At 42.8% G+C, this 21,185-nt stretch overlaps 1 protein-coding gene across 1 annotated transcript in view; it reads right to left on the bottom strand.

Moving 5' to 3' along the window:
* Positions 1 to 21,185, bottom strand: part of WNK1 (WNK lysine deficient protein kinase 1) — a 170,070-nt gene that overhangs the window by 111,732 nt on the left and 37,153 nt on the right. Inside the window, exon 2 of the mRNA XM_065406985.1 lies at positions 2,403 to 2,575. Coding sequence (XP_065263057.1) covers positions 2,403 to 2,575 — 173 coding nt within the window. The remainder of the gene's footprint in view (positions 1 to 2,402; positions 2,576 to 21,185) is intronic.

Below are 21,185 nucleotides of genomic sequence, written 5' to 3'. Positions count from 1 at the left end.
TTTATTAGAGACACCACTGTAATACAATACGGAATTAAGTTTAAGTATTTTAGGAGCTCATTGTATTAAAAATGCAAATGTTTATGTACTAACAAAGGATTGTATGTAATTCCATGAGGGAGACCACAACCCTCCAGGAACTAAGAACAGCAGGGGACAGTTAAGCAAATTCACTCAAGATGTAACACCTCCTCAGAGCTACGACCTGGAGAGGGGCTTGCATATATTGGTTCAAACTAGATTATCCAGGTATCAACAGACAAAGAAAGGACTTTTGGTTAAATAGCCTGAGTTAAAAAGGACTCTCGGCCTTCCTTCTGATCCAGGAAACATAGGACCTAGGGAGCCCCAATCCTTAGGGACAGTTGGAAGGTCTTTGGCCCACTGCAACCCCATAAGATTTAGGTGTTTGTTTGAACTGAAGCTGTGATCAACTTGTGTCCAAAGGAAAAACAACGGGGGGGGGGGGGGGTTGAAGGACTAATCACCACCCTGAGCCCTTCTTGGAGTGAGGGGGTGATGTCTGGTAAGCTTATTAGCATGTGTGTAGATTCTTTTACTGTTTTTAAAGTGTTTTCACTGTAATGCTTTTACCTTGAGAAAAGACGTGATTGTTCATAAAAGCAGTTTGGTAATCTAAAACTCTGGGCATGTATACTATGTACCACCTCGGAGCAGAGAGGCAAAGCAGGTCTGCTTAGACACTCTCTTATCCTGGGGAATAACACAGCGAAGGCAGGGAACTGTTCAGCCTGGAAATAGCCCAGTCCAGAGGGGGAGAAACATGTCTCCACCTATGAAAAGGGACAGCTTGGGAGTCTGGAGCAGGTGCCCTTGCTGTATCACAGAGGGGAAATAAGGTGCAACTGCCCTGAACTGTGACAACCACCTCAAATCTTTCCAATAGGCCAACAACTAGTCTACATTAAGGATCTATAGCAATAAACAGAGCACAGCCTTGTTTGAAGGCTGAGCCACCGGGGCGGGGGAAGGAGAAGAGACAACCCTTTCCTGAACAGTTCCTTGGCACGGCACAGGTGGAAAAACATTCATGATTGTAGGACTTCAGAGTAACAGATGCAACACAAAGGATAAGCACTTCCCCTGCAAATGTAATCTAGAATGCTCAGTGGAAAAGGTTTTTTCCTGCTCTGTGTTCATTTGTGGCCATCAGTAAACATCACAAAAACAAGCAGGTCAGGGTATTTTGACTGAATGGATTATGAACTTGTTTACAGACTGTTTCAAGCGCCTACAGGCTGCCTATTTATTCACTAGAATTCAAGTCCTGTCAGACTTAAAGGGCAATTAAATAAATTACTGAATCTCTTCTTTATTACCCACTCACCCCCCTAAAAAAATTATTCCAGTTCCAAATAGACAAAAACTGAGCACATGTTCAATGAACATCCAATTATGTCTACCCTAAAACTAAGGAAGTTGCAAAGCTGCACTGAAGTATAATGTTCTCTGAAAGCTTGTAGTCACCACTAGAGGGCTTCCTTGCAACTCAATTTCCTAATGCTCACTTCAGCTCAGGCTTAAAACAGATTTACAGTTTCACAGAGAGCTCAATTACAGTCTGGAAGTTCAGACACTCACTTTCAGAAATAATTTTAGAAATTCCCCATAAATTTTCCATCAAATAAAAAGCTTTTCAAATAATTTTTCGTACTTCTACGAATTATTTGTATTGTGGTAGCACCCAGAGACCCCAATCAAGTATCAGGGCCTGACTATGCTAGGCACTGTACAAAGAAGCAGTCCCTGTCCCAAAGAGCTTACATTCTACATGACATAAGGTGGAGGATGATGTAATATCTTTTATTGGACCACCTTCTCTTGGCGAAAGACAAACTTTTGAGCTTGACCAGAACTCCGTTTCCCAGACCTGAAGAAGAACTCTATGTAAGCTCGAAAGCTTGTCTCTCTCACCAACAGACGTTGGTCCAATAAAAGATATTATCTCACCCACCTTGTGTCTCTAATATTTTGGGACCAACTGGGCTACAACACCACTACATTTTAAGCGTAAAATGGGGATGGGAGAGATACAAAGAGATGAATAGGATCACTGCTTGTATCCTCAATCCCTGAAATTAAAAACAAACCAATAAAAAAACCCACCTTTTTCTGCCTGTGTATACTAGAAAGTGATATGAGACAATTTATCAATCTCACTACCTCAAAGGATGGCCCATTACTCTAATTAAGGTGCTAATAGCATCCAACTTGAGCAGTAATTTTAGGATTATAGAGAAAGCTTTAGTTTGCCTCAGTTCCAGAAATGGGTCTTTGGCCTTAGATATTCTGAAAAGAAACATTGGTTTCCATTTTATTTCAACATTCTGATGTCATGCTAATCATTATCACACACCCCTCTTGTGCCTGAGCTCACTTACGTTTTCAACGTTCCAGATGTCATGAGTTCTGTCACGAGAACAATACATTTCTTTCCCTTCACTGTAGACTCCCAGGAATCATAGAACCGAACAATATTAGGATGCTGGAGCCCTTTCAGCATTTCAGCTTCCTCTTTAAATCTCTGCCGCTCTGACTTTGACAGCTTCCGATCCTAACAAAAAAGAGAAGAGATTACATATAAAAACCTATGCAAAGTAGTCCACTTTAACACATGGGAAGGGCAGCAAGCTGAAAAAGTGACAAGCTGCCGATTCTTGCACATTAGTAAGATTCTCTGATAAGCGGAGACTCTGAAGTCCACTCAGATTCATTCTCTTACAACTGAAGAAGTGAGGTTTTTACCCACGAAAGCTTATGCCCAAATAAATGTTAGTCTTTAAGGTGCCACCAGACTCCTTGTTATTCTCTTACAAGCAATTCACTCCACCCAATTGTCATTCAATTGCATATTTCATGTTCGTTTTTTTTAAAATGCACTATATAAATGCAGATGCATTCTAGTACTACAGCCTCTTACCGGATTTAGTAGTTTATGCCATACGATTGCTCTCTAGAGAGTCACTAGTCTTAGGGCTTGTGTACACTTACAGCACTGTGGCAGCGCAGCTGCACCAATGCAGTTGTAACACGTAGTGAAGACACTACCTATGCCGAAAGGAGAGCTTTTCCTGTCGGCACAGGTACTACTCCACCTCCTCAAGGGTCAGTAGCTATGTCAATGGGAGAAGCCCTCCTGTCAACATAGTGTTATCTACGCCAGTGGTTAGGTTGGTATCTTCCACAGCCGAGCAATGTAGTTATACCATCATAGGTTTGTAGTATAAACCAGGGCTCACGTCCTCTGAGCCTATTATTCTCCCTACCCCCTGGCCAAAAATAGTAGCAGATTCACAGCTACTAATGGTTAGGGGAAGGGGATACAGTGGTCCAATACATTTAAGGATCCCCAAATATTAAGAAATATGCTTCAGAATTGCCTCTTTTGTATGCAGACTAAACATGTTAGGATTTCCCTGCTGCAAGCGGATCAATATCAAGAGTATAGGACTGAATTCTACATTTAGAGATTTAGGACTGGTCCACACCTAAAACCTAGGTCGAACTAGCGGTCAGTCAGGAGTGTTAACTATCTCTTGGGTGAGAAAACGTAAGCCAACCTAAGCCCCATTACAGACACTGCTATGTTGATGGAAGAATTCTTCCATCAGCTTAGCTGCCAGCTCTCAAGAGGATAGATTCACTACAGTACTTTGAAGTTGCAGCTCGGGCTCTGAAGCCTACAGAGGAAGGTTGGTCTTCAGAGTCCGAGCCGCAACTCCAAAGCGCTGTTTCTACAGCTACTTTTAGAGGACTAATCCAAGCCCTGCTAGCCTGAATCTGTCAACTTGGGCTGGGAGGCTCGCTCCAAAATGTTATATAGACATTCCCTAAATATGACTTCCCAATACTACTCAGATGCAGATGAAGACCTGTAGGATTGGTATAATTTACTTCGCTCAGGGGTGTGAACAAAGTAATTTGTAGTGTAGACATAGCCATAGTTATGGAGGAATTTAGGCTATTTTCCAGCGGGAACATTATAATTTAAAGACAAGTGCAAGAAGTGTAAAGATTTTCCAGATGAAAATGAAGAGAAAAAAAAATCAAACTCTTAAAAGGTCTTCAGGACTCTTAACTATAAGTTATACGTACAGCTCACCATTACCTACTTTGTAAAAACTACTCAACCACAATGGCCTACTTTAAAACATGTGTATCTCAAATATTGAATTACCAGTATATTTTATAATCCTGTTTAAGCATTATCCTAAAATAAAAGAATGAAGTGATATGACTGAAGGGTTATACGACAAGCTATTTGGCTTATAGGTAACTTAACATTCAATATTACTAATTCTTCCCATTTCAGGAATGAATGCATGCCAATTTTTGTTACTTTCCAAGTAAAAAGAGAACATACACTTGCCAAAGACACATATGCAGTAAGCTTATATGTTTATAGGTCTTGTGACACTACGTCTCAAGTGTAGATTTGATTTTGCAGTCTGACTGTGAGACTAAAGACCTTTCTGTCCCCTAGAAATAAGTAAGACAGTAAAGGCTCCAGGTAAGGACCAGTTAAAGGTGAAATAGCACTTGTTTCTACAATATGAATGAATGACAGTAAAAGCAATGCACCATATTTTTAAACACACAATCTGCATATCTGTGTATCAGCAGAACTGCATCATATACACATGCTTCCTGGCAGAAGCCCTTAATATTTGGGCCAATACATAAAACCTCCAATATGAGACTCTCTACTCTCAATGTCGGGTGTATCATGTTCCTGGCCACTGCTACATGACCTGGACTCCAAATAAATAAATAAATAAATAAATAAATAAATAAATAAAAGTATCTATGTACTTGTGTTGATACTACACAATAAATATTCACATACTGAAACAAGTTTAGCTTGCAGATTGTCCAAAAACCAAAAAGAAATATTTAGACTGTATTTTAGACCAGCTTTTATTATTGAAAAAGTCTATCAAGCTTTTAAGTTTATAATAAACAATTATAGCCACAAACTTAGCAAAACCATTCAAGACTAAGTCAGGAAATAACCTTTTCTCTCTCTACTACTGTCTTGAGTTTCTCTGTTAAAATTGGCTGAAAGCATTCCGAATGCTAGAGTTTTCTAGGTGTACAGTATTCATGAGAATGCATTTTTAAAAAGAAACTTTATGCTACCTAAAGTGATGTACCACAGACTTTGCTAAAAATCAGTTTTAGACCATAATTCCGTTACATTAAGCTCGCACATTGTAACTACCCAACATCTAATCTCAAACTCAGATGATTCAACTTCCTCATATCATTGCAATACTACCAAAGCTCAAAACGGAATTTAACTAGTGTTGCTTCTGGCCATATACATACAATGGGCATGCATATGTTGAGCCATTTTGTCCTCACTGGTCACATCAATGCTGATGTCATGTCCCTACAGATGTAACTGTTGTGCTGAAGACAGACACTCAACACTGAGCACTGGCAGAAAGTTATGGCAAAAGTAGTGAAGTGAGTAATTCAACATCTGCTTTAGAAGTCACGCTGCCCTAATAGTTTGGGACAAGTTTGCACATTTAATGCATGCCAGCAAGTTTCAAGCTGGGGTAAGTAGCTGTATTTTCACAAGTGGAAAAAAAAAAAAGGTTTAAGTTTTGCTGCTGCAGTACTCTAATGTAATATTAATTTTGAAGACCTATGGGGGAAGGGCAGAGGGAGGAGACACCACTTGTCCATTGAACCACCAGTAAGTACCAACTTTACCTTACTACTATCCTAGGGCAGGTCTACACTTAAAATGCTGCAGTGGCACACCTATTAACACTTCAGTAAAGACCCTACTACACCGACGCAAACTAATTCAGCCCCGTGAGAGACAGTAGCTATATCAACAGGAAAAGCCCTCCTGCCGACATAGTGCTGTCTACACTGCGGCTAGGTCTGTATAACTGCATCACTCAAGGGTGTGGATGTAACTCTGTAGCGTAGACCTGACCTTAGTGTTTCCCTTCCACTCTCCATAATCACACCCATAACTGCTACAAGCCTTAAGATTCCCCTCAATGTTAAGACATATCCATGCAGGCTTATAGAAGCAGCGTTGATATTTAGAGGTTAATTTTTCAAGAACACATGTACAATTATATGCTTACTTTGTGCATATGCAAATATTACCAAACCATGTATTTGCACACACAATAGAGGACTAGTTATGCACCAAACTGGTCATTCGCACATGCAAACTGCATTTCGTTGTGCATAACTTCATATTTTAAAAAATTAGTCCCCTAATACTGTAACAACTGGCACCAGTTTAATATTAGCCTAAAACCTATTCGTTCTATAGTAAGACTTCTTTGTGTGTGAAGATGGGCAATAGCAACTCCCATCGCATATTCACCTTTCGGCGCTCTGCTGCTCAAACTGAGCTGTCTGAGGGCTTGTCTACATTTACAGCGGTGCAGCTGCACCAGTGCAGCTGTGCCGCTGTAGTGCTTAGTGAAGACACTACCTACACCAATGGGAGAGCTTCTAACATCAGTATAGGTACTTCACCTCCCCAGCAGGTTGCAACTATGTCAATAGGAGATGCCCTCCGTTGACATATCACTGTCTACACATCAGTGGTTAGGTTGATATAACTACGTTGTTCAGGGGCATGGATTTTCCACACTTGAGTGAGGCAGTTAGACATTTGTTTGTAGTGTAGACCGGGGCTGAGTATGTGAAAACTTGACAGCCTCTATCTTAAGGTCCCTAGTCTTCCTTGTACAAACATATCACTTCACAGGAAAAGCAATAGTCTTAATAGCCACTGCTGCTGAACAATTGGACACCTTTATTGAATCCATGAAATAATCCACCTACCCCACCAATGTGGCCAACCCTGTTAGAGAGGTACAATTAGGAATGAAAGCTATGAAGAAAAGTGGCAAGATGAAAGAATTACAAACAGAAGTCACTAATATTGACATACAAGAAATTTCTGTAAGACAGTGGTTCTCAACCTTTTCTATATCAGGACTCTTCCCCCTGCCAGTTAGCCAAGATGGAGCTAGAATGCCCTCCCTTTTAACAATATGGGAAGGGCGGGATTGTTACCACCTCCAGGTTGAGAACCTGTGCTGCAGAAGAATCATTACCCCAATTTTACCTATCTAAAATGCATCTACCAAAAATGGAAAATTTCAGGTTCCACATATCTGATGACTATCAAGGCATGCTACAAAGCTCATATTTTATCTCCCAAAATTTTAAATGGGAGGAATTGTAATTAAGAGTGGGAAATTGAAGGAGAAGAAGGGATTGTTTGTGGCAGGTTGTTTAAGAAATTCCTGCACTTGGTTAAGTGATTTCAAGGGTACCTGAATTATATGGACAGGAGCCCTATTTAGCATTTTTGTAAATCTAAAGTGATCGTTTCAGCACATACCTACTGCTCTGAGTCACTAGCAATTCCAGGTATTCCAACTAGATGTTTAAAAGCCAGCAGGTTAACATTAACAAACTGCAAGTAGGGTAAGTAAAGGAACAAGTCAAGCACCCAGAACACTAAAAAAACCACACACAAGAGGAAGCAACTGAGAGGGGTTTGCACTCAGTTCAGCAGTGTAGATCCAATTTTAGTGAAAGGAGAAACTACTATGAACAGCAGAAAGGACTAGAAACTTGACATCCTTCACTTCAAGGAGTTAATAGAAACCCATGCTACTGTCACTAAGCAGCCTTTGAGTGGGGGAAAATGGCTCATTCGTTGAAATTGAAAAATTACTTGAGTAAAAACAGCTAAGAAGCCTTAGGATAGAATAAAGCAAACATCAAAATCTAGAATTTACAAGAAATAATGCAATCATATGGTATCTTCAAGCCATTGGAGTACATAGGCAAGGCAAACAAGCAGTTAAATCCATTTTAGGAAGTGAAATTGAGAAGGGCTTGACAGCCTGTATATTTTTAGTGTTGCATAAAATGGACAGCATTGTTCTTCCTGAATTGATATCTACCTGCCCCCCCCCCCCCCAGGACTCAGTGTCATATCCCAACCACAGGGTTGCCTTCAGAACGAACTGGAGCAGATGCATCAAGCCCACACTGTTCATTTCATTCATTCCTTTCCACCTACATTAAATTGTTTTGACAAGGCAGAACAAAAAAGCAAGGCTACCCGGCACATGACGAACTTCTGTAGAGCCAGGGTCCTGGAACAGAGACAGGCAGCAAGAGAAACAATTGTTCAGCTCAGTACCATTCAATTTTTTTTTCTTGGCAGATGCTATTTATCCATGTATTTTCCATTGCAATTTCTTTCAGTTGGGAGACAGATGTCTGTATCAGCGCTGTTGTACATTGTGCAATGACTGGTAAACATTTAAAAGACCCAATTTAGTCAGCCATGCCAAGCAAGATATAGCCTCACCAACCCCTTTCCCTCTTGCATTTTGTTCATTAAGAGAAAACACTGTAACTGAAACAGCCATCACCCTCCCTCATCTTTAAGGTACCTTATATGAGGCACAGACACAGATAATGGAGTAGTTTAAGTTCCCATAAAAATACTTGCCTTTTGGCAGCTCAAAGTATGCACACATCCAGTAAACATTTACTGCTGGGTCTTGATATGTTTTTATTTGGCTTTCCTGTTTTTAGGGACAGTTAACACATCTGAGATCCCAAATAGGTAGCTTCATGTACAAGGAAAGAAAAGGGGGTTGGCTAAATATATCATTTAACCAATATGTGCATGTTACCACTATCTTTTAAATTATGAAATACTACAGTGGCTGGGCCACATTATGAATCAACTGAACAGTTCATTCAGTCTGGAAAATCCACATTTCAGAGTCTCTCTGTAGCATTTCTTCTGAGTACATAACTTGGAGAGGCTCAGGGTTGGGCAGTGGTAGAGTTCAGTATTTCCCTTTTTGTAATAGTCAATACTAAAACAGAATAGTAAGCCTTCTAACACAAATGATTGTTTACACTTACAGTAAAGCCTAGCTTGGTTTACATCTGACAGACATCTATTCAAACAGAGCTACATATTGCAGCCACATTGCACTTTGCTCTACCAAAACAAACACAGAAGCAGTGAACAGGATCATGGACAGCAAAATTCTTAGACAATAGAAGCACTTACAAATAATTTTTCATTGTTATCAGTTTTCTGCCTACTTGCTTGTAACAACCAAACAACCAGGTGTTTACAACACCTGTTCACAATGCTGTGAACACAGGGGACTGGCAGGAAGAAAGCAATTGCCTAGGAGAAAGTTCTAGTATAGAGGGAACAAAGCAGGACAAAGGAGTGTTCACATTAAGGACTTTTTTTTTTAAACCCTTGTTCATTCATCTCTTTTCACAAAGTCAAGGGAGGGCCTAGATTTAGGGTCCAATTCTTTACATACACCTTTCACATATCACTAGGTTATTTCCCCCAATGAAAAACTGCACCCCAAATGGGCCTTCACGTAGACAGCTAGAGACCAAGCTCCTGTGAGTTGCTATATTCATGGAATGCCAAATGAGCAAGTTCTGAATGAAGTAGAAATCTTATGCATAGTTCTTATCTTGGAATTTGTTACAGTCAACGTTTATGTGATAGCCACTTATGTTCCATTTCTACTCCAAAAGACCGCCTGTTAGAAGGCTCCCTGGCAACATACCATCTATGAGCACAGTCTTTAAGACTGATTTAAAAGGACACACCCTGCACTGGGCCAACTTAGTCAGCCCCGCACCACATCCCTCCTCGCAACCTCCTCTCACTGAAATAATACTGCTTCTAAATTTTTGGTCTTCACTTGTGATAACCTACGTTATTGATTCAGATAACTGTCCTAGTTTGTGATCAAACAAAAATACCTACTCCCACAACAGTACTCCAGTAGTTTACCATACCAGGTACTGACTTCCCAATTTTTCCCAATAAATAAAATAATTGCAGCAATATGCATTGACTTTCAGAGTTTAGTTTTTCAGGACTTGGGATTTTTCCAATTGTCCAGCAGTTCCCAAGTTGATCCCTTTAAAGAACTGTTCCTCCTCCTGCACCCTAAAATCATTACACAACATTGACACGGTAATAGCTCAAAACAGAGTTAATCTAAAGCTTTCTGTGAAATCACTGGATCTTTGATCTTGTGCACATTGACGTACTGCTGCAGGAATTCTATATATGTACACACACAAGATTTGAATCAATATTTTTCTAAAAAATAAAGTCCCTGAACAGAAGCAATCACCACCTAATACACTATGCATAGGTAGATACAAGGAAGAGAAGGTTACTCACCTTGTACAGTAACTGAGGTTCTTCGAGATATGCGGGCCCTGGGGGTGCTCCACTTCAAGTAACTGCACCCCTGCGCCTCTGTCAGAGAATTTCTACAGCAGTGCCCAGTTGGGCCACACATGCGCTCTCCCCATCTCGCGCCGTCAATGGTGATTAACTAGCACTGTGTGACCAACCCCCACTCCCACCCCGCCTTTCCTTCTCTACCACAGAGGACCTTCTGATAACTCCAAACTAGAGGAGAGGAGAGTAGGTAGTGGTGCATCCACAGGGAAACATCGAGGAACCTCAGTTACTATACAAGGTCTTTTTCTCCAAGTGATGTCCCTGTGGGTCCTCCACTTCAGGTAACTGTAGAGCAGTGTCGCCCTCCACCCCCACCAGTGGAAGGGAGGGGCTTCAGAGATGGATCTGTGATCAATGATAGGACCATGAAGCCTCATAAAGTGTTGGATGTCAAGTCTTGCTCGATTGCATAGTGCTGAATGAACATGTGGGCTGATGCCCAAGTGGTTGCTTTACATAAGTCCATAATAGGTATTTTATTAAGGAAGGCTACCGATGTGGAGAGCAACCTGGTGGAATGTGCTCTAATCCCCAGTGGGGGTTGTAGTTTGTGTTAATGGTAGCAAAGGTGAATGCACTTTGAAATCCATTTGGAGAGTCTCTGCTTGGATATGGCTTCTCCTTTAGAACTCTCCTTAGTAGAGAGGAACAGCTTTGGTGCCTTCCTAAATTGTTTAGTCCGTTCAAGATAAAAAACTAGTGCCCTTCTGACATCCAGAGTATGGAGTGCCACTTCTTGCCTGTATATGGAAGAAGGCAGGAAGATGGATGGGTTGGTTGAGGTAGAACTAAATGTACTTTAGGTAGAAATTTAGGATGTGGTCTTAGAGTGACTTTGTTCTTGAAGGAGATCATGTACAGGGGGTATGCAATGAGAATCCCAAGTTCTCCCATGCGTCTTGTGGTTGTGATGGTGACAAGGAAGGCCACATTCATTGATGTAATAGTGAATATGTAGGAAAGGGTTCGAACGGAGGTCTGGTAAGAGCAGGGCCGGCTCTGGCTTTTTTGCCGCCCCAGGCAAAAAAGCCTCCCGCCGCCCCCCCCCCACCCCCCGGCGGGGAGCGCAGCAGGGGAGGGCGGCGAGCCCGGCCGGGGCCCCGCGCTCCCCGACCGGCCGGAGCGCCGGGGGGAGGGCGGCGAGCCCGGCCGGGGCCCCGCGCTCCCCGACCGGCCGGAGCGCCGGGGGGAGGGCGGCGAGCCCGGCCGGGGCCCCGCGCTCCCCGACCGGCCGGAGCGCCGGGGGGAGGGCGGCGAGCCCGGCCGGGGCCCCGCTCTCCCCAGGTGAGCGCCGCCCCCCTCCGGGAGCCGCCCCAAGCACATGCTTGGAGGGCTGGTGCCTGGAGCCGGCCTGGGTAAGAGAATGAAGCACTAAGGCTACGTCCTCACTACGGGGGAAGGGGGTCGACTTAAGATACGCAAATTCAGCTACGCGAATAGCATAGCTGAATTCGACATATCGGAACCGACTTACCCCGCTGTGAGGACGGCGGCAAATCGACCTCCGCGGCTCCCCCGTCGACGGTGCTTACTCCTACCTCCGCTGGTGGAGTAGAAGCGTCGATTCGGGGACCGATTGTCGTGTCCCGACGAGACGCGATAATTCGATCCCCGAGAGATCGATTTCTACCCACCGATTCAGGCGGGTAGTGTAAACCTGCCCTGAGTTAAGATTCCATGGAAGCACTGGGACTCCGAGTTCAGGATAAAGGTACCAGACACTTTGTAAGAATTGTTTTGCAATTGGATGGGTGAAGACTGAAGAGCCATCTACTTTATGATGGAAGGTTGTGACAGCTGCAAAATGTACTCTAATTGAGCTCAATGAAAGACCTGATTTTTTTTAGTTCCAGTATATAGTCCAGAACTAGTGGTAGAGCGGAGATGGTGGCTCCAATTTGTTTGTTCTGGTACCATGTGTGGAATCTCTTCCATTTGTGGAGGTAAGTAGAGCATGTGGTCAACTACTGTTTAACAAGATATCCTTCACATCGTCTGAGTAAGTCATCTCCTCGCCTTGGAATCATGGAGGAGCCATGCCCTCAGGTAGAGTATCTCCAGGTTTGGGTGCAAGATCTGGCCTGCATCTTGTGACAGGATATTTGGAAGAAAGGGGAACACACACAATATGCATGCAGACATCTGCTGCAGGTATGGGAGCCAAATTTGTCTGGGCCATGTGGGGGCTAACAAGATGACCCTGGATTGGTTGGTCTTGGTCTTCTGTAGGATACTGGACAACAACGGGGTAGGAAGGAGAGATGCGTCCAATCCGAGGAGGAAGGTCTCATCCATGGATCCTGGCCTCAACCCCACTCTTGACGAAATTGTTGGACATTTGCGGTTCTAACTTGTGGCACATAGATCTCTGGTTGGGAAGCTCCATTGTCAGAATAGGTCCTGTATCACCAAGATATTTATTTCCCATTCATGATCATGGGAGAACTTTCTGCTTAACGTGTCCGCTGTGGTGTTCTGGTAGTTCAGGAAATAGGAAGCCGATATGGTGATGCTGTGATGGATGTACTAGTTCCACGGTCTTAATGCCTCAGTGTAGAGGGAATGTAACCTCACTCCTTCCTGTTTACATAAAACATGCAAGCAACTTTGTTAGGATTTGTATGGTTTTGTTTATGATCATGGGCAGAAAGTGTGAAAATGCATTGCAAACTGCTTGCAGTTCCACTATGGTTTATGTGCAGCGCTGACTCCGGAGAAGACGACCACCTGCCCTGTACTTTGATGTTGTTCAGATGGGCACCCCAGCCCACTAAGGAGACGTATCATTGCGGGGGGGGGGAGAAGTCTGTAGAAAGGGGATTTCAGCACACACACCGTGTGAGTGGGTCTACCATTGTAGCGAGTCTAACTTTCCATAGTATGTTGAGGGGCTTGCTCAGACTGTGTTTGTTTGGGGTGTACACTGTGCTGAGCCACCTCTGGAGACAGCGCACGCATAGCCTGGCATGTGTTACAACACAGATGGTTGCCGCTGTGTGGCATAATAGTTGGAGGCAAGTCCTGGCAGATGTCCATGGGCTGTTCACCGTAATGTTGATCAGATTCACTAGTGTGGCAAATCTGTGTGGTGGTAGTGAGACTCACCTCCAATGAGTTTAGATGAGCCCTAATGAATTCTAGTTCTTGTACTGGTGTCCCTGTTGACTTCTGAATGTTAATTTGGAGTCAGAGTTTTGTCTTTTGTGTGGCTTCTATGGCCTCTTCCCGAGTGGAGGCCTTGAGTAGATAGTCGTCTAAATATGGGTATATCATGACCTCTTCTTGGCAGAGGTGCGCCACCACCACTGATAGAACTTTGGAAAATACTCAGGAACTGTGGAGAGGCCAAATGGCAGTAATAGTGATCCTGTCCCAAAACATATCAGAGGAATCGCCTGTGTGATGGGTATATGGTGATGTGAAAGTATGTGTCTTGAAGGTTGAGGGCTGAAAACCAGCCCCCTGGTTTCAGTGCTGGGATTATTGTTGCTAAGGTCCTGAACCATTGTGTTTTGATGAACTTGTTGAGGTTTCTTAAGTAGAGAATGCGCCTCCAACCTCCTCTCTTTCTGGGTTAAGAAATAATGGGAACAAAAGTCCTTCCCTCTGTGCTGTACCAGTACCAGTTCTACCACACCCAATTGTAGGAAATGGTATACAGTAGAACTTGAGTTATGGATACTTCAAGAAGGGAGGTTGTCCATATCTCTGAAATGTTCCGTAACTCTGAAGAGGAGGTTATGGACTTCAGCCACACTGGGGATCAGGGCTGCAGCTGTGGGGGGGGGGAGGGGGCCCTCAGGGCTTCTGACCCTCAGGAGCATTGGGGTTCACCGCTTTAAACCTGGTGGGAGCACTGAGGCTTGGGGCTTCAGTCTCACAGCTCCATTCATGGCTTCAGCCCTGCAGGGGGCGCCAGGGCTCGGGGCATTCCCCAGCTCCACTCCTGGCTTCAGTGGGGGGGGTGCCTGGGCTTGGGGCTTTAGCTACAGGGGGAGTGCTGGGGCTGAAACTGATGCTCCCTTTGTAGCTAAACCCCAACGCCCCCCATGGAGCTGAAACCGGAAGTGGAGCCAGGGGGCTGAAGGCCCAAACCCCAGTGCTCTCCCCAGGTCTAAAGCCCGGAGCGCCAGTGCTCCCAAGGGTCAGAAGCCCTGAACCCCACCCCGAGGCCTGCAGCCCTGACCTCCCTGTACAGTATTTGCCCCCCCCCCCTTTTTTTGTCGTTTGCACTGTTGCCTGATCGAGGATTTCCAGTTCCACATGTTGTTCAGTTGACTGATGAGTACATAACTCTGGTGTTTGTATCTTTGAGGTTCTACCGTACTTCCTGTCTTTAAAAGGTGCTCGTGAGAAGGGTCCCTGAAGAGGGATGGTGGGGGAAATGGAGGTTAACTGGATGGAGTAACCAGTGTTGAGAATTTCCAGCACCCATTTGTCCAAAGTAATAGTTCGCCATGCTGGGCAGAATGGCGTCAAACGGTCTGTAAAGGGACAGATGGTAGAAAGTGGTTTCAGCACCTGGAATTGAGGAAAGTCTCTCACACCCTCAACCAAACCCTCAAATTTGATGTTTTGAGAGAGGTTGTTGCAACGTACAAGGTTCACATCGGAGTGGCCTACGTTTTGTGGGTCTTTGCCTCTGTGGCTGAGTGTAAGGCACTGTCTTGACCATTGTGCTGGTTAATATCTGCCTTGCTTTTGTTTTTGTGCAGATACGTAGATGCCTAAAGACCAAAAAGTCGCTCTACTGTCTTTCAGTGTGTGAAGGGACTCATCGGTCTTACCTGCAAATAATTTTGTGCTTTTAAAGAGAAGATCCTCTATGGTGGATTGTACCTCCTTTGGGAACCCAGACAAGTGAAACCATGCATCACTATGGCAGTTATGATGGATCTTGCCACCATGTCTGCTGCGTCTAAGGATACCTGCAGAGCTGTTCTTGCTAGGAGATGGCCTTCAGAAATGACTGATTTAAATTGCTCTTTGTCTTTAGGGATAAAGTTAATAAATTCAGACATTTTGGAGTAATTTATGTGATTGTATTTGGCCATCAATGCTTCATAATTGGCTATTCTGAACGGCAAAATTGTTCCCAATAGGCCTTCTGGCCAAAGAGGTCCAGTCTTTTCCATTCTTGTATGGAGTAGTTCTTGAGTGGTGTTGTCTGTCCCGTTCGTTGACCATCTCTACCACCAGTGAGACTGGTTGGAGTTGTGAAAACTAGAAATTCTAGGCCCTTCAATGGGAACGGAATACTTTTTAATCGGCTCTTTTACAAGTAGGAGGGATTGTTGCAGGAGTCTGTCAGATGGTCTTGGCAGGATCCATGAGTGCCTTATTTATGGGAAGAGCAATTTTGCATGAGGCCAACATGTGTAATATGTCCAACAACTTGTGCTGGGACTCAGCAACCTCTTCCAGAGGTGTTTGGAGTATGTCGGCAATTCCTTTAAACAGCTCCTGAAATCGTTTAAAATAGTCTCCTGTTGCAGGTGGTGGGGGTATGATGGCCTTGTCTGGAGAGGAAGAGGAGATGTTGGTTGTTGGTGGGGAGGTGGGTCTTCTTGCCTATCATGCAGAGGAAGAAGTGCTACACTGCAGAAACAAGTGTTGCTCTGTGTGGGTTTCTGCAGTATATAAAGAAATGCTTTCCAAGGTTTTTAGGCAAGGTTAATAAGAGGTCACCAAGGGAGAGGCTAGCAAGCCAGAGCTCAGAAATTCAAATGCAGTTTGTTAATGGCACAGAGGCTTTGTGGGCTGCAAGTTACTCATCCTGAATAAAAATCTAGCTCTAGAGGGAAGAAAACACAGCAGAGTCCACAAAACTAGATTAGCAAATGTCTGAACAAAGAGTCCACGGAGCTCAATGTCATGAACCATTCAGCTCTCCTATGAGGAACCAAGAAGTGGAAGCCCAAATAAACAAAACAATTGCATCAGCTTTTTTTAATGCCACCTCAGAATCTAACTCTACAAAGTATCAGGGGATCTGTCAAATACTCTTCAGAGAAAGACTTTCACAGCCAAAATTTCCATATAGCCACAGGCTCAAAAATGGATCAAAGATCTCTCTACTAGCTCCTTCATGATGACAAGGCATGAAAGAGTAATTAAAAGCAGCTGAACAACAGCTGTGGATCCAAATGTATGTGACAAAGGTTTTTCATAAGACTTACTATTATAGATGCTCAAGTGTTCATAGCATATAGGCAACTCCTTACTTACAAGTATCAGTGTTTTGTTATGTTGTACCTTTACAAACATTACATCCATTCAGTATTGCTACTCACAAAAAAAAGTCACACCTGCATAACTAGTAAAAAGCATTCACTTTTCATAGCTAAAGTTTGGCTCTGTGCAAGTTTCTAGAACTAATTCTCCCACCCTCCCGTTTCCTTGCCAGGTGAAATAGGCACGTCACAATACTCCCAAGGTTCATTTCTAAGATATATGCACATGAACCTTCTTCAAAGATTAAAAAAAAAAAAAAAAAAAAAAAAATCACAAATGTAGGGCTGGAATGGACCTTGAGAGGTCATCAAGTTGAGCCCTAGAGCCCCCTGCACTGAGGCAGGACCAAGTAAACCTAGACCATCCCTAACAGGTATGAGGATTCCACAACCTCCCTTGGAAACCTATTCCAGACCTTAAGTACACATATAGTTCTTCCGAATAGCTAACCTAAATCTTCCTTTCTGCATATTAAGCCTATTACTTCTTGTCCTACCTTCAGTGTAAAATGATCACGTCCTCATTGTAACAGCCTTTAATTTGAAGACTGTTTCAGGTCCCCTCTCACTCTTCTGTTCTCAAGACTAAATATGCCAAGTGGTTTTAATCTTCCTTCATAGGTAAGGTTTTCTAAACCTTTTGTCAATTTTGTCCTTTGGACTCTCCATTTCACATCTTTCTAAAGAACACTGGACACAGTACTTGAGAGGAGGCCTCAGCAGTGCCAAGCAGAGCAGGACAGTTATCTCCAGTGTCTTGCATATAAACACTACTGTTAATACATTCCAGCACATTAGTCTTCCTCAAAACTGTATCACATTGTTCACTTACAATCATTTTAACACCCAGATCCCTTTCAGCAGTACTACCACCTAGCCAGTTAGTCCTCATTTTGTAGTTATGAGGTTGATTTTTCCTTCCCAAGTGTAGTACTTTCCATTTGTCTTTATTGACTTTTACCTGGTTTATTTCAGACCAATTATCTTATTTGTCATGGGCATTTTGAATTCTAATCCTGCTCTCCAAAGTGCTTGCAACTGCTCCCAGCTTTTTAGTGTCATCCACAAATTTTATGAGCACTCTCTCTCCACTTGATTATCCAAGCCATTAATGAAAATAAAGATTGACTACTACTGGACTCAGGACTGACCTTCTCAGATACAACCTCCCAGTTGAACAGTGAACCACTGAGTGAAGTCGTTCAACCAGTTGTGCACACACCCTATAGTAATTTCATCTAGACCACACTTCACTTGTTTGCTTATGAGAATGTCATGTGGAACCGTGCCAAAAAAGTCTTACTAAAATCAAGAGATCATGTCTACTGCTTCCCCACTAGGCCTGTAACCCTGTCAAAGGAGGAAAGTAGGTTGGTTTGGCATGATTTTCTCTTAACAAATCCATGCTGGCTATTCCTTATAAACCTAGATGCTTACAAATTGATGGTTTAACAATTTGTTCTAATATCTTTCCAGGTACGAAAATTGCCATATTGAAGCAATGTATATTTGCTCATTACTATTACAGATGATGCCTGGTTAAGGAAAAGGCGGGTGTCAGGGTCCCTAAGGAGATATAGGTAAGGTGGATCTCCAAAAAGCAAAAAAGTATCTGTGCTACATTCCCACTCCCACTCACCCCTTTACAAAGCTGGCCTGCAAGGATGTCTTATATTTATTAAGCTGCTGCCTCTGATGTGCAAGCACCAGAGAACAGCAGAGATCGCTCTGTCTGCAGCACCTGGTAGTCGGGGGCACTGATTTTCCTGTGCATCACTCTTTTCCAGTGTTTCGATCTGCACCAAAATCAATAAGGTTGTGCCCACTGATGCCTAGAACCTTCCCTGAAGTTTTGGAATAAATCAAACATGCAGTTTCAAAGTACTCACATTACAGATACAAGTGTCAGTGATGTGTTAGACCTCTCCAAGTAGTCCAAAATTTTCAGAGACTGATTTTTATGGAAACGTATCAGTATTTCCAATATCTCCAACTCCGACACTTCCAAGCATGATCTTCAGGCTAACCAAGCTCTTTCATAAAAAAAACTGTCATACAAAAAAGTCACTAGGTGTTGATGACCTTACACAGAACAGAAAAATTAACAGAAGCTTCCATCACAACATTTATGTACAGTAGGCTAGATAATTCATCTCTCAGCTGAAAGCATAGGAAAGAATGGAGTTTGTAGCGTCAAGTTCTTTAAACATTTGGTTAATTTAAAAGCTTACCATACAAATGTGTTTTCCTTCAAGAATATCCCTTTTAACCCAAATCTTGCTGTAATTTCAGTTGAAAGTCTTCATAATCTGTTTATATTTATTGGGCTAGATTCTGCAATTGAGAACTGCAAGAGTGTTCTCTTGCAGTTCTCAACAGGGAAAAAAGCCCCTTCTGTAAAAAAATGGGAGGCAATCAACCAACCATCTCTTCTTGTATTTTCATACTACATGCACTGGGGAGCAGACTCAGCTTTCCATCTGGTGACCTTCTACATTTGTTGAGAGAATTGTGAGAAGTTTGTAATCCTTACAAAGAAATATATGCAGAACAGTTAAAGGAAAGCCTTAGTTTGCCCTCACAAACATAGCAGTATTTAAGTGTGACTCATGAGTTGATGAGATGATCGAGAGATGGAGTGTAACGTGAAGAGAGCAAAGGGTGAAGGACAGAGCTCTGGGGAGTCCCAGAGTATGGGAGCAGAGGAGGTCGACAAACCACTAAAGACACTGAAAGAACAGTCAGAGCTAAAAGGAAACTCAAGAGAGAACAGTACTTTGAAAGCCCCGTGAGGATAAGATGTCACAGAGGAGGAGATGTTTGAGAGTATCAAAAACAGGAGAGAAGCAAAGGAGGATATGAATGGAGTAGAAGCTCTGTGGGTCCTCCAGGAAGAGGTCTATAGGAGCCACTCACTATGATCTAATGAGTGGAAACTTCAAAAGCCAGACTGAAAGGAATCAAGACAGTTGGAGCAGAGGAAATCAGTGCATTGCATGCTTCATAGATTATACATAATCCAACCCTGAAGATTTTAACATTATGCTCAGATTACACACAAAGACAAATACAAAGAGTGAGTTGCTAAAGTGAGGATAAAAGGTGACACGCTTCAACTACATATAAAACAAGCTTCAGATGCAATACAGAAAAAGGATCAATGAGATTTTTGGATTACAAATAAACCAGGGAAGGGACAGCCCATTCTACATCATAAGGGAAGGTACCTTGATAGAAGTTCGACAGAATTCAGAGAAAAATTTAAAAAGGTATTGGATCATTTACACCCGTACTTCTCAAACTTTTGTACTGGTGACCCCTTTCACATAGCAAGCCTCTGAGTGCGACCCCCCACCCCCCACAAATAAATATATTAAGTTTTTAATTTAACACCATTATAAATGCTGGGGGAGGCAAGGTGGGGTTTGGGGGGGAGGCTGACGGCTCGCAACCCCCCATGTAATAACCTCGCAACCCCCTGAGGGGTCCCGACCCCCAGTTTGAGAACTCCCGATTTACAGGAAGTGTTTGAGAGCTAAAATATGTATAGTGTGGCTGAACCACCAAGGAGGCAGCGTAGGACAGTCCCCTATAAATTTACCAAGGACAGACATCAAGGAGTGATGGTGTAGCTATGTTAGTCCCAAGATATGAAAGAGACAAGGTAGGTGAGGTAATCTCTTTTATTGGACCAATAAAAGGTATTACCTCACCTACCTTGTCCTATTAAGGAGTAAGAAATTTAGAATTATCCAAAGCAGACAACTAGAAAAAAAAATTAGGAAATATTTCCTGAGTATCAGCTTAGTTTCATCATTACTAGGTATTACAGACTGTACAATTGTTGTTACTTAGGTCATAGAGTATTTGTTTGACTGTATGCAATTTAAATATTCAAGTTAATTAATACATCTGTGGAAAGAATCTATATTTAAAAATCAGGAAAATACTGGGGAACATTATCACGAACAATCCAGCAGGAGGACTATCGTGTCTTAAAGGAAAGCAGGAATTAGAGATAAAAAATACCTATGAATCAGTTATTCAGAAAAGCCTGTTTCTCATTACATTGTCCTCTAGTCACACACTGTCCTTGGTCTGATGCCATTTCATATTTCAATATCTTGAATAGGAACAGTTTGGAGGATTGTTGTCAAGACTCAAACTATAACCTTCGAGGTTGTCATGGTCCAGGAGGCCTACATTAAATGGGTCACCACACCCTCTACACAGCTTCCTCCTTTTCAATTCACCCACTACACTCTGCCAGATTGAATACATCTAATCAATGCTTCAAACATGATTTCGCTTTGTGAGCTTAGCTTACAACTAATGAATTTTAAAAGGATATAAAAATGTAAGTGCTTTATAACAGATTTCTACAGGGTGAAATATATCTGACCAGTCTAGAGAGTTAAAGAGCAGTTTCTGGCTATACAGTTTTTCAGTAATCTGAAAAATAATGGGGTGCTCAGTGTGCTAGATTGCATGTTAATAAAGTGTTCTATCTGAATGACTGATACCTGGTTATGGGTGCCTCAAGTGTGCACACATGTAGTCCACATACAAATATGAGTCTATGGTGTCCATTGTGAAAGCCATTAGCCCAAAAGGAA

Source organism: Emys orbicularis, chromosome 1 (genome assembly GCF_028017835.1).
Source record: "Emys orbicularis isolate rEmyOrb1 chromosome 1, rEmyOrb1.hap1, whole genome shotgun sequence".
Classification (NCBI taxonomy): Eukaryota; Metazoa; Chordata; order Testudines; family Emydidae; genus Emys; species Emys orbicularis.
The sequence above is the reverse complement of the archived record's forward strand: the minus strand, read 5'-3'. Positions and strand labels throughout refer to the sequence as shown.